Below are 13,206 nucleotides of genomic sequence, written 5' to 3'. Positions count from 1 at the left end.
CGCTATGGGCTTCAGGCAGCCCCCATGCCTCCGGACCCTGCGCCGCCGGAGCCCGGGAGGGGAAGTGCCCGGCTGGGGGCGCAGGATCCGGAGGCATGGGGGCTGCCTGAAGCCCAAGCGCTACCGGCTTCACGGTTTGCCGGGCAGTCTCCAGACCCTGCGCCCCCAGCTGGGCGCTTCCCCTCCCAGGCTCCAGCTGCGCTGGGCAAGCGCTGGCCGGGGGCGCAGGGTCTGGGGGCTGCCCGGCAAACTGTGAAGCCGGTAGCGCTCCGGCAGCCCTTTCCCCATGGCTGGGAGTGGGAGGGAGGAGGGGGCGGAGTTGGGGCGGGGCTGGGGGTTGGGTAAATGGGCGGGGTCAGGGCCCGTGGAGGGTCCTCTTTTTTTATTTAATAGATATGGTAACCCTATCATTTCCATTTGTGCAATATTAAACAAGCCACAGTTCTCTTAAAAGTCTATTCATGATCTGATGGAAACTTTCTGCTTAGTTTAGGTCTGTACGAATATTTAGAAGACCTAGCAGATGAGCTGCTTTCAGAGACACTTTATATTGTATACACCACTTTCAAAGAATTTGCACTTTTTGACATAAGGGTGTTAATCTTGCCTCTCCTTGGTTTTTTTTTTTTTTTTAATGTAAAATATAGCAGAGGAATTGTCTGTCATGACTTGAATAACTCTGCCCTGGATTAGATAAAGAAAGAATATATGGGCCATGTGAATTGCTCCAAGTTCCAACATATTTATATGTAGAAAAGCCTCAGACCATAACGCTTAAGACCATAATGGCTTAATCATGTTGGATATATCAGGTTGTCTCTCAAAGAAAGAAGACTGCAGTGGTTGAAAGGGTTGATGTGACCCAGGGACCCCTTCGTGCCAACTGGCAGAGAGCACCAGGGGTGCATAGGGTTTTACAGGAAACCCAGTCAGATATCTGCATAATAGGTCACCAAAGGGTTGCATGTGAGATCTCTACTGAGAACCAGTAGCTCACTGGTTGTCATAATCATTGCAAAACATAGGTACAGATAATATTTAAGGAGTTATGTATCCATACTGAAAATTATGTTCTTAAGGTCTTGGAGTTAAGGCAGCTTACCAGGAGGTAACTGATTCCTATCTCCCTGTTCGGCCATTTGTGTATTGTAAGCCTTACAAGCTATACCTAATTTGCATACTGAGTCAGATACAATTTAAAAGATTGTGAAATCTACAAGGGAGGAAATCTACAGGAAGAAACCAATAGTTGGGGTGTCCTGATTATGAATAAAGACAAAGGATTGATGTGGTTTGACTTGGGGTGCAATGAGAGAGACACAATTCTTCATCTCGGAGGCAAACTGACAGCATGTTGGCTCATGAAAGTTGGATCACAGCCAGGCTGACTCAAAAGCCCTGCATGGATTTTGGGTGAGGAATACTCTAGAATGCATGTTATGTTTTTACTATATATGTAACCATTTGTTTCCAGTACTTCTAGTTGAATATTTATACTTTGTTAAATAAACTTAGACATGTTTACAATGAAATCTAGTATAATTGCTGCGTATTAAGCAATGCTTGATGAGAGCTAGAGTCAGTATAAATAGCAGCATAGCTGTGGTAGCACCGGGAGTGGCAAAGGAGGCATGGGATAGTCATGCTGAACACATACCCACTGGTTTCAGGTGGGTATGTACTCCGCACAACTCAGCCATGTCTCCACTGTCACTACCCTGTGCTACCGTGGCTACACTTCTATTTATACTCATACAAGCTCTCATCAAGCAAGCACAAGCATGTGTACACAAATAGGGGAATATCATCCTTTGATTGCCAAATAGGTTACGTCTACACTACAAGCAATCAGACTAAACGGGCAAATGAATGACAGACACAGGGATGGATTTAAGTGGCAGGCCTCAAATTTACCACCACATGGGAGAGATCACTATATGACCATCCCCACTCTCACATACCTGGCATTTAACTGGGTTCAGAGTGGGGTTACCAGATCCCATCATATAATCAAGAACTCGTAATAGACCTTCCATGAGACGTGGGAGGAGGGGGAAGAGAACTGCAGTTCACAAATATTTCATGTACCCCCTTTTCCTAGAGGAACACGGTCCACCTACAAAATCCCAGCTTTCATTTACCCCTGGGAGCTGGCCCTTGTAGTTTTGGTCCTCACTGAACACCAGCCACAAATTGCAATGAGCTAAATAAACAGTCTTACCTTTCCTAATCGTAAACTATCAAAGCTATTTCCTTTCAACCCAACCGTGCCCCCATGACTTTGTGAGAAAGTCAAAAAATATCAGCAGAACTGGGCCAATTTGGCCCAATGGACCAAACAGGCAGTGAATCAGACCGCAGCTTCCTGAAGAACACAGCTCTTGTTCTACAATTAAGGGGAATGAGGAAGGGACTGCTGAAAACAGCAAGAGACCTTTGAAAACCCTATGATGAGTTTAAATAGATCAGGATGAGGTGAAGGGGCGCATGAGAACCAAACAGCCCAGCCAATAGGAGGTGGAGGACATCAGGAGAAGGGGCCTGGCTGCTGCTTCACCAAGCATGCACTCTCACCTCCACATGCTGTGTCTCATTGAGGCAGTCCAATCGACCACACCTCCCATTGAGATGGGGATGAAACATGTTGCTATATTATTTAAAAGACCTGTTTTAAAATTGATCTTAACTCAAAACAATTAACAGATTTATTTATGAATTTTCATTTATTTCATTCAGCAACCAAAAGGTAGTGCTGTAATTTTGTGGAGAATATGTTGCATTTTACATACACAACAAAAAGATTGAATCCCTGCTTTAACACAAAAAACATGTTTAACTGTGGTGCCACAATTGGCACTTCATTAACATCACGCCAACTGATACGAGGCATGAAGGACAATCTTGTTATTAAGAAACAGGATTCAGAATACAAAGATCTGAGTTCCTGGACCTGCCACACACATCGCAACATGACTAAAGGCACGTAATTTAATTTCTCTTTGCCTCCGTTTTCCACCTCTCAACTGGGGATATTTAATCTTTAAAATTTATTAAAAACATTTCAATCTGGACTGAACATAGTACAAGAACTCCAGATATGCAACACAAGTGAACTAATTTTTATTATGAGACGTGTGTGGTAACTTGGCTGAATTAGACTCAAGATTTTCTGTTATTCAGCTATAATGTTTAGACTGAATTTTAGCTATTTCAGGAAAAACCTATATTATAAAATTAATGTCCCACAGGTAAAAAAGATAACTTCCAATCCATTGTGTTATCCAGGGTCTGTATATATTATAATACATTAAAATATTTTCTATAATCTGAAAACACATTGAAGTTTGTGAATTTCATATTAATATCTCTACAAAATAGTCTCAACATAAGAGCTTATATGCTAATAAAGATAAGAAATAAATCTAACCCCAGAGAGATGATTTCTGTTAAAATATAGAACTAAAAAAGGAATAATTAGAGTATAAACCCAATTCTTGATTTTTTTCTTTTTAAAAAATTTAAAAAAACATTTTAAGGAAATAAACATGCCTGTTATTTATACAATCCTATTTTTTAACCAAATAGGAATGTACAAATGAATTATGGTTCTATGCATGCACTTAAGAGGATAGAAAACAGTAACTAAAGAAAAGGAAAGAAAAATCTCTTACATCGTTCGTGTTAACATGCCAAGCCATATCACCATAGGATACCAGTTGACCATTAACGTAACACCGAATTTCACTGTTTCTCCAACGATTGTAGATGTGCACAATGCTGATCATGTACCACTAAAAATAATTTGAAAAGATATTGTTATACAGCATTATTATTAAACGCTAACAATCAATATATCACGTTTGACTCCAATCCTGTAAAGTAATGTAGGAGTAGGAATCCTTGCATCCCCAAAGAGTCATTTTAAATCAGTAAGACTTCACATGGGCTTAAGTACCTGCCCACTGGGATCTCTTTGCAGAATCAGGTCCAAAAACTGTACATAGAATCACTATATAGATGTGTTTTTTTAAAGTACAATTTAACTAACTTTTGTTCTGCACATAAAACATGAACAAGGAGGTTCAGATAAAGAAAATTAAGTTTTAAACTTAGCTATAATAGCCTTTTATTTTATAAGATCTGCGTGTCTAAAGACCATTTAATAATAAAGCATATCATGTTGAATATTGTATTAAAACATATTCTGTTTGAATTGGCCCCACCCAGCAGGTGATTCGGATTACTCCTGTGTGACTATCCTGTTCTCAGAATTACTAACCACTTGGCCAATGTGTCTAGTCATCCACTAATTTTTTATCAGAAGTGATTTTATCTTCCAGATCACCGAAGAAAATATTGAATAGCACTGTAACTAGAACCAATCTCTGTGGAACATTACTGGAAACAGCCCACCATTCAATGATAATTATCCATTAACAATTATTTTTTGATATCTGTCAGCCTAAAGGAGGAACAACTACAGAAGTTACTCAGCAACTCATACCTGAGTGTCCATGGTAAACAAGTTTTAGTATACACATTTAAAAATCATCTAAATCTGTCCTTCAGAATAAACATAAAACCAGACATCTGGAATAGAATTTAAAGCTTCAACTCTTCAGTTTGCAACTCATCACCTAGTCAACTTTTTTGTTTGCTTATTTGTTTTAACAATGCAGATACAGATAACAGTCAATTGGTTAGAGTTGGCCTGTCTTGAAAGTAACATTCCATGTTTTGGGAAGTATTACATGTCTTTTCCAGATTGACCTAGATTACAAATGTATTCACTAAATAGGTAAGCATTCACTAGAAGAGAGATCAAGCAGTTGTGGTGATACCAAAGGTCAATCCATACTGAAGTAGTTGTTGGGTTTTTTTGCAAAATTACTGCTTATTTTGCAAACGTTGGCTTTAACTTCACCTAGTGTGGGGTAGCTACAAATGGTTTAGCACTAGCTGTGAAGGAAGGGTTTATTTATTTTTTTTTTTTTAACCCTTCATCAGGTCACTTCATACACAGTATTAGTGCCAGGATACTGGTGTTTCAGGAACAAATCTTCCACTACTGTATTAAATGACCCCATCTTATTTAGAACAATATTTCGTATTTCTATCCAGTGCCATTGATTGAGCTTACGGGTGCTAACTATCAAGATTACTTGTCTTCGCTGATAGCTCTTGTTCAGGAATAATCCTCCACACTACCTTTTATGAGTAAAATGGTATGCTAGAGGAACGTTTAAGCACTGTATCCCTTAGATCCACATGAAAATAAGTGGGGCCCAAATTCGCAGTCCATTTTGATCAATTTCACGTTTTCAGATGTTTACATCTGAAATTTCAGTGTTGTAACCCTGGGAGTCCCGACCCAAAAGGGGTTCATGGGGGTCACAAAACTAATGTAGGGAGGTTGGGGGATTACCACCCTCACTTTTGTGCTGCCTTCAGAGCTGCAGAGCTTCCTGAATCTGGGGGAGATTTCCAGAGGTGAAGGTGGGTCTGATCTCCCCTGTGCTGCTGGGAGCCTTCAGAGCTGGTAGCAGCCACAGAGCTTCCTGCAGCCGGGGAGGTACCCAGAGGTGGGTCTGATCTCCCCCCAAGAGCAGCCGTGCAGGAGAAGAGGAAGTCCCATCCCTCCCCAGCCTGGCGGATAGCAGCTGGAGCCCAGTGAAACAAAGGAGACCCTGGCTGACACCCCCAGCTCTGCCCCTCCCCTACCCCTCCAACAGCTAGATTTCACAGGGGAGGTCTAATTTCACGGTCTGTGACATGTTTTTCATGGCCATGAATTTGGTAAGAACCTAAAAATAAGATATGTATCCCATGAGGTTTAGCCTGGCTAGCAAAAGGCTTCAGAATGAATAAAAACTTGTCAAGGGCAGAATAACTATTGTTAGTACAGTAGAACCTCAGAGTCACAGACACCTCAGGAATGGAGGTTGTCCGCAACCCCGAAATGTCTGTAACTCCGAACGAGACATTATGGACTTCAGCCACTGGGGAGAGGGGGTTGGGGCTGCAGCCGCAGGTTGGGGTCAGGGCTTCTGACCCTCAGGAGCACCAGGGCTCAGGGCTTTTGATCTGGGGTGGGATGGGGTGCAGGGCTCAGGGCTTTAGCTACGGGAGGAAGCGCTTGGCTGAAACCAGTGTTCCCGTCATAGCTAAAGCCCCGAGCTCCCCACGGGGCTGAGAAGCTGGGAACAGAGCCACAGGGCTGAATCCCCGAGCCCCAGCGCTCCCTCCAGATCTAAAGCCCTGCGCCCTGGTGCTCCCAAGAGTCAGAAGCCCTGACATCCCCGCACCTCTTCACCCTAAGGCTGCAGTCCTAACCCTCCCTTCCCCCCAGCTGAAGCCCTGAGCCCCAGGGTTAAATCTCCAAGGCAGTAAAGTATTTGCATGCATGTGTGTGGGTGTGGGCGTGCGTGCATCTCCACTGCTACCCGATTACTTCTGGTTCAGAGGGTGTCCAGTTGACCGGTAAGTCCAGAACTCTGGTGGTCATATATTTGAGGTTCTCCTGTATCTAAGGGCATATCTCCATTGAAGAGTTAACTCTAGTTATCTACACTTGAGCTAACTCCTCTTGAATTAGCTTAGTTCAAGTGAGAATGGTCACACTGCAAAGCACTCAAGCTGCACACTATTGGATTAGCAGCACAAAGTAGTTGTATCCCCATTTCATAACTAGCCTAAGCATCAATAGCACTTGAACTTCAACCAACACCTTCTGACAGGCCAGCTAGCTCAAGGTTAAAGCAGCACCTTAACCAGAGGTTTTGATGTGTGGACAGGAATCAACGCTTTTTTTATACCTCAGGCTAGCACTGTAATGAAGACAAACCCTAAACTGAAAGGTTCCTTAAATGTTCCTATTCTTGAGGATATGACCATCCAAGATTCTCTCTGCTGATGTAGATATGCAGTTTTTTCTAATTCCAGCCAACTCGAAGTTTACTTCCTTTCTAGTAAAAATCTTGAAAAACTATTTTATGATACTTGCTCAATATGGAGAAACATGGTCATTTTTTTTTAGATCCACCCTTAAAAAGTGAGCTAGAATGATAAAGCTGAAAATATTAGTATAAAGCTAATGAAGAAAATTTTATTACTGGACAGACTTCAGAACAATTACATTATGTACCCATGCAATATGGGCTTTTCTAGGTTGACCCGATTTCATGGTTTTCAGTGGATCTTCACACCAGCTGCTAACCTTTTGATTTACAGAATATCCAGTGGATGATTTTCCCCTGAGTGAGTCAGTGTCTCAACTCTAAAGATAACCTTTTAATATCCTACATAAGTAATTCCAATGTGTCTGGTCTAACTGCATCTCTAAGCCTCTGCCAAATTTCCTTACAATCATTTAAATTAGCGTCTTTTTCAGACTTGGCCACAGACCAATAACTACAGTAAATATCTACAATCCAGAAAAAGTATTCTAATTTAATCCATTTATAGGATGCTTATATGGCATCCAAGTGCCAGACCGTGAAGACAAAATAGTATACATATTATGAAGTCAATGATTTGAGTATAGTTAATTTTAAAATTCCTGAAGCTAGTTGATAATATTGACATTAAAAAAATACACTGAGAAAAAATTGTTCCCCATGCAGCCTCCCCTTTTATATCCGTTTGAACTCAACAAGTGGCTTTTATTAAGTCCTACTTTCTCTAAGTCAATGGGGGAGGAGGGCGGAAGCTTCATGGGTGAAGTGTGACCTGTCTCCCCACATCCCTATCCCCTTTGTTGTAGTTAAACATCCTTTCCCAAATAGGAGATTTAGATAGAATTCTTTCTCAAACTATAAAACAATGCTTAACTGACTGAAGGGGTTACTCTTCATTAAAAGTCTCACCTCTGCCTCCATGTCCACATAACTACAAACTGTAATGAATGATGATCACTAAGTGTTTGCAAGATGTGTTAATATTCAATTTCTGGTCATACAAAAACAAATAAGTTAATTTTAAGATGTCATAAGTTTCTGAATGTGTTTCAAGGAGGACTTGCAAAAGTTGTCTAATTTGAATGTGCCTAACACGTGTCTAATTTACCTATATCTTAAGTCTTGTTTGAGTGGTGAAAGTTTTGTCTACGTTTTTTTCTTGATGCTTCTAAGTACACCTCTACCCCGATATAACGCGACCCGATATAACACAAATTCGGATATAATGCGGTAAAACAGCGCTCCGGGGGGCGGGGACAGATCAAAGCAAGTTTGATATAACGTGGTAAGATTTTTTTTGCTCCCGAGGACAGCGTTATATCGGGGTAGAGGTGTATGAAAAAATTCAGTCCTAGGCTTCTCACGCTCCATAAGCTAGCCCTCATGGAGACAGTCTAAAATTTCACAGGCAGCAGTTCCCATATTGTTCTTTACGCATTTTTCTTCTTGAAGTAAAAAAAAAAATGAATAAACATGAAAAAAAAAACTTGCCCCCTTCAGGCTGCAGAGAAAAGTTTGGATTATTTCACATTTATCTTAATGAGTTAAGTAGTACAGGCTTTTGAATAAAATATAAATGTGCAGGCCTGATCAATTGTGATCATTAAACATCCAATGGCACTGTATATAAGAGATGGGATAATAAATGCTACACATCCTGGCCAATTTTCAACTTGGATAATAACCTTCAGCATAGCTTAATTCCCCCCTACAGTTGAAACAAGAAAGTTTCTTTCTTTTTAATATAAAATCATCATTCACTTTCTGTTCTAAACTGTAATGTTGCTGTGCACTGTTAAATTCTTTCCTCCCTCGTACGTGGATGCATTTAAGTGGTAGGTGTCCTGATTCTTGGACATATAGTTTGTATGTCAACTGAATTCTTTTGAATGAAAAAGGATTATTTGGAAAGGAAGAAATATTAAGTTTAAAATCAATTATATGCTGAATGCCCTGCTTACACTTGCCAACTGAAGTGTTTGATATATAATCCTAAAATTGATGGAATTTTAGTAATCCTATTTACGGGCCACCTTTAACCATTTTTCTCATACATCTATTGGAAGCACCAATATTCCACTAGAGCAGCAAATGTAGATATATAATAAATTAAATTGATCAAGTACTACAGAGCAGCCATTGTGGATTCTAGAGTGAGTGGTGATAACTCCTGCTATGGAAAAGATTGTGCAACCGTATGTATTAAAATCACTTGAGTTTATAAAAAAAATTGCAAACAAGTTTTCCATTCTCTCTGGCTCTGCTCAAAGGTGATTTTGTTAATTCAAAAAAAAAAAAAAAAAAGTTTAAGCAAAATGTATTCAGTGGATATTCATTTTGGCAAGGAAAGAAAAACACACTGCAAACAAAATTCTAACCACATGCTGATTTTGTTGTCTCCCCCCCCGCCCTTTACAACAAAAATACGTCCTCAGTGAGGATTAGTGCAATTTATTTCCTTGCATGAGAGAGAAAGATTTTAAATAAGTTATATTTAAAGTGAAAACTAAGCACACATCAGTGAACATCTGTTAACATTTAGCAGACTAATTAGAATTGCCCCTCTGTGACTTCACACCAGTTATTGTTTCAACATAGCTTTGTAGACCCACTCAGAGACTCCTACTCTACCTGAGTGGAGTTCTGCAGGGTTGGGGGATATTGCTAGGACAATCTGCGTGAGGGAAATTGAAAATGTCTGAAACAGAGTGCAAAATGTTTTGACCACGCTACCTTAAAATCAGGAACAGGATAAAATTACAAACGCATAATAAAAAAATCAAAACCAGTAAACCCTGTAATTCGGCGAGTGTCCCCGAAAATTTTATTGCATTCTATTATAGCTTCAAAACAAAGCTTTCATTTAAAATATATGTTCTAACTTTTTCTGTTGTGAAGATACAGCCATCACACTAAGACTATGGGCTCACAAGGAAACACCACAATTTGCAGAAAAACATCTCCCGGTCGTACAACAGCAGCACTGCTCCCCTTCTCTGTCTAAGAAAAGTATGTATGCAAAATCAAACTCCAGTAGGGACAATTTAAATGTTAACATTATTGAGCATGGACATTTTTTCTTTTAAAGAACTTTTCTTTCAAGAACTTTAGCATAAAGAGTTATATTTAATACAAAATAGTATTACACAGTTAATCTTATACCTCAAGAAAAGCAGTAGTAAGGGTTCATAGAATCATAGACTGCAACTTGAGACCATTACTCCTTGTTCTGTCATCTGGTACCAATGAGAACAGTCTAGATCCACCCTCTTTGGTTCCAAGAGCTAAATTAATTAAGCCACATTGCATATACAGTAGAACCTCAGAGTTATGGACACCTTGGGAATGGAGGTTGTATGCAACTCTGAAACATTTGTAAGTCTGAACAAAGCACAGTTTGGGCTCCAGATCCAGCGGCTGACAAGCCAAGTCAGGCCAGGCCTGGCTTCAGCAGCAGCTGAGCTCCCCACTCAGCCCTGGCATGAGTTTGCAAGCTTGCCCGCTCCCGGCAGAGAGAGAGAGGGGTGGGTAGGTGGGGGTGTCGGGGTGTGTGTGTGCGCAGCGTGTCCTCCCATCCAGGGGATCGGGGGTAAAAACAGTGCATCTCCCTCCCAGCAGCAGGAGGGGGTATAAAAACAGTGTGAGGGGTGAAAGCAGTGCAGACCCCAGCACCGCTCCTGCTGTGCTGGCTGGCTCCAGCTGCCTTGGGCTGGCAGCCCCAGTGTCTTGCTGTAAATGGCTGCCCTGCAGGTGGGGCAGCCCAAATGTGCCTACCTTTAAGATGCAATACAGGTACAGTATTTTCTTTTCTTTTTTGGTCTCTCCTGCTGCCTGATTGCTTACTTCCAGTTTCACTTGGTGTCCAGTTGACCTATAACTCTGGTGTTCATATCTTTGAGGTTCTATTGTATGTAGTATTTTCTATTCCTGTTCTTGTGGCTACATGTAAAGCTTAACATATCAATAAAAAGTAACAGAGTCATGTGATGTTGGTCATTTGTTTACTTAAACATGAGGGCTAGAAGTATGTTTTTTATGAAGAAAAGCTTGAAAATGTGAATCAAGTGCAACTCATGCAATGATGGCCTTCCTGCATCTGCAGACAGCCTCCAATACAGGTAGGAGTCCACATGATGTAGTTGCACAGTATATAGGGAACTGTTCTGACAGTTTATATGCCCAGTAATCTCTGTTCTATAGATCAGCAGTTCTAAAATTGTGGATCACGACCCCAAAGTGGATCAGAACCTCATTTTAATGGGGTCACCAGGGCTGGCTTAGACGTGCTGGGTCCCAGGCCTGAAGCCGAGCCCCACTACCCGAGGCCGAAGCTTGAGTGTTTCAGCCCTGCGTGTTGGGACTCAGACTACAGGCGCCATGCCTGGGGTTGAAGCCCTTGGGCTTCAGCTTTCCCCTCCCACCCCAGACGGGTCAATGGGGCTCGGGCATGCTCAGGTTTTGGTCCTCCCTTCTGGGGTCATGCAGTAATTTTTATTGTCAGAAGGGGGTCACGGTGCAATGAAGTTTGAAAACCCCTGCTATAGATCATAAATGCATTGGGGGGGAGGGTAGTGTCAACTGCAGGCAGAACTTAGGTGACAAAAAAGGCTCATTAGGCCAGAGGAAAAAAGTGCTCCTTCAGCAGCTGGCCCAAATTGTAATGTTCCAAAAGAATCCAAGCATAAACACAGTCTAATTCTCATTCATCCAAGAACAATTTTCTTGTCCCATGAGAAAAGACAATTCAAAATGGGGAGAGGGTCCAATAAAGACAGGTCTCTAAATACCAACAGGCTGATGACTTAAGAGCATGCATACACTGGTGATCGGATGTCAAGAAATACAGGCAGTAAAGCACTAACAAGAGTAGCTCTGCTGCCACAAGTGCAGACTCAAGCACTTTTAGACTCTAGGAGGAAGCCTGACCTTAAGCTTATTACTTATACAGCAGTTGGGATCTGGTGAACGTGTCTTTATGTAGCTTCACCTGTTTGTGCAATAGATGTTATGGATATGCTAATGACTCTGAATTTGCTTCAGGTTACCACTACACCTAAACGTACACCATAGCATCAAAATAGCTTCAATCTGCCAGCACTGCCAGAAACACATCCTATGCTTTGTGCTGAAGCCAGTGCTAAATTTGTAAGAAAAGAGGTGCAGGGGCTCAAGCAATTTTATTTACATTCATAACTGATGCAGAAAGCCCAGAGGTGCTGGGGCTATGAATTGCCAAAACTAGAGGTGCCAGGACTCGGCCTTGACAAGTCCTGCACAAATTAAGCACTGGCTGTAGCACAAGGAGCGAGAGGTCATTTAAAACATCGAGTTTCCTGGAAAAAAAAAAACCTAATAAACAGAGCAGAGCAATAAGAGAAGCATTAAAACAAAGCAAAACTGCACAAGAGAGCTAGACAGCCGTAAGACAGAAATACAGCTATTTCTCTAATTGAAAGTTGCTGCCTTAATAGCCCGCATTTAAAGAAACAGATTTGAAAACAGCCAATACTCCAAAAAATAAGGCAAGAGACGCAACAGCAAACAATAATAATTTTGAGAGGAGCTCATAATAGAGGGAGAGACCAAGGAAAATGTAATTGAGCTGTCAAAGTAAAAGTAAAGAGAGTCTCGAAAACGAGTACTGGAGTTGCAGTAGACAATGTTCAGTGCAGAGCTCTTGCAGGGAGTTCCTATATAGGCTCTGGCTAGAAAATAACTGACAAGGTCCTAGAGGGAGCTGAGGCAATGGAAGATGGAATGGAACATGGGAGCTGTTCCTGCTCCTACCAGTATTTCACACACTGATAATTTTAAGACCTTGTTTTGCACTACAAAGCTGAGGCCCAAGAGTGAAAATCCTGTGTGCATAGTATTGTTAAAGAATGATATTTAAAAGGAAAAAAATTATATTGACAAGGAAAGTGACCGAATAATTTAAATGTTGTTCAGTTAAAATGAAATGAGAAAAGGAAGTTAAAAAGGCGGATTCACTCTACTACTTTCATCTCATTCAGCCTGCATTGCTGGGTTCTGGAAAGCATGGCAACAGAAGCTGGCTTCTCAGGCTCTCAAAAATAATTAGCGCCACAAGATGTCACACTTTTTAAGTGAATTGTTCTGCAAGTAGTGCAAAAAGACATATCAGTCTGTGATACTACATCTGTATGTTATAATCTCCAGATAGAATAGGATAAGTTAAGAAGCTCACTCTATAATATGACAATACCCCGCTGAATAGAAGATTTAATGA

At 41.1% G+C, this 13,206-nt stretch overlaps 1 protein-coding gene across 1 annotated transcript in view; it reads right to left on the bottom strand.

Moving 5' to 3' along the window:
* Positions 1–13,206, bottom strand: part of LOC112121265 (neurobeachin) — a 959,539-nt gene that overhangs the window by 768,341 nt on the left and 177,992 nt on the right. Inside the window, exon 7 of the mRNA XM_029911962.1 lies at positions 3,672–3,791. Within this exon, the coding sequence (XP_029767822.1) occupies positions 3,672–3,791 (120 nt within the window). The remainder of the gene's footprint in view (positions 1–3,671; positions 3,792–13,206) is intronic.

This window comes from Terrapene carolina, unplaced genomic scaffold (assembly GCF_002925995.2).
Source record: "Terrapene carolina triunguis isolate 2854851 unplaced genomic scaffold, T_m_triunguis-2.0 Scaffold139, whole genome shotgun sequence".
In the NCBI taxonomy this organism is placed as follows: domain Eukaryota; kingdom Metazoa; phylum Chordata; order Testudines; family Emydidae; genus Terrapene; species Terrapene triunguis.
The sequence above is the reverse complement of the archived record's forward strand: the minus strand, read 5'-3'. Positions and strand labels throughout refer to the sequence as shown.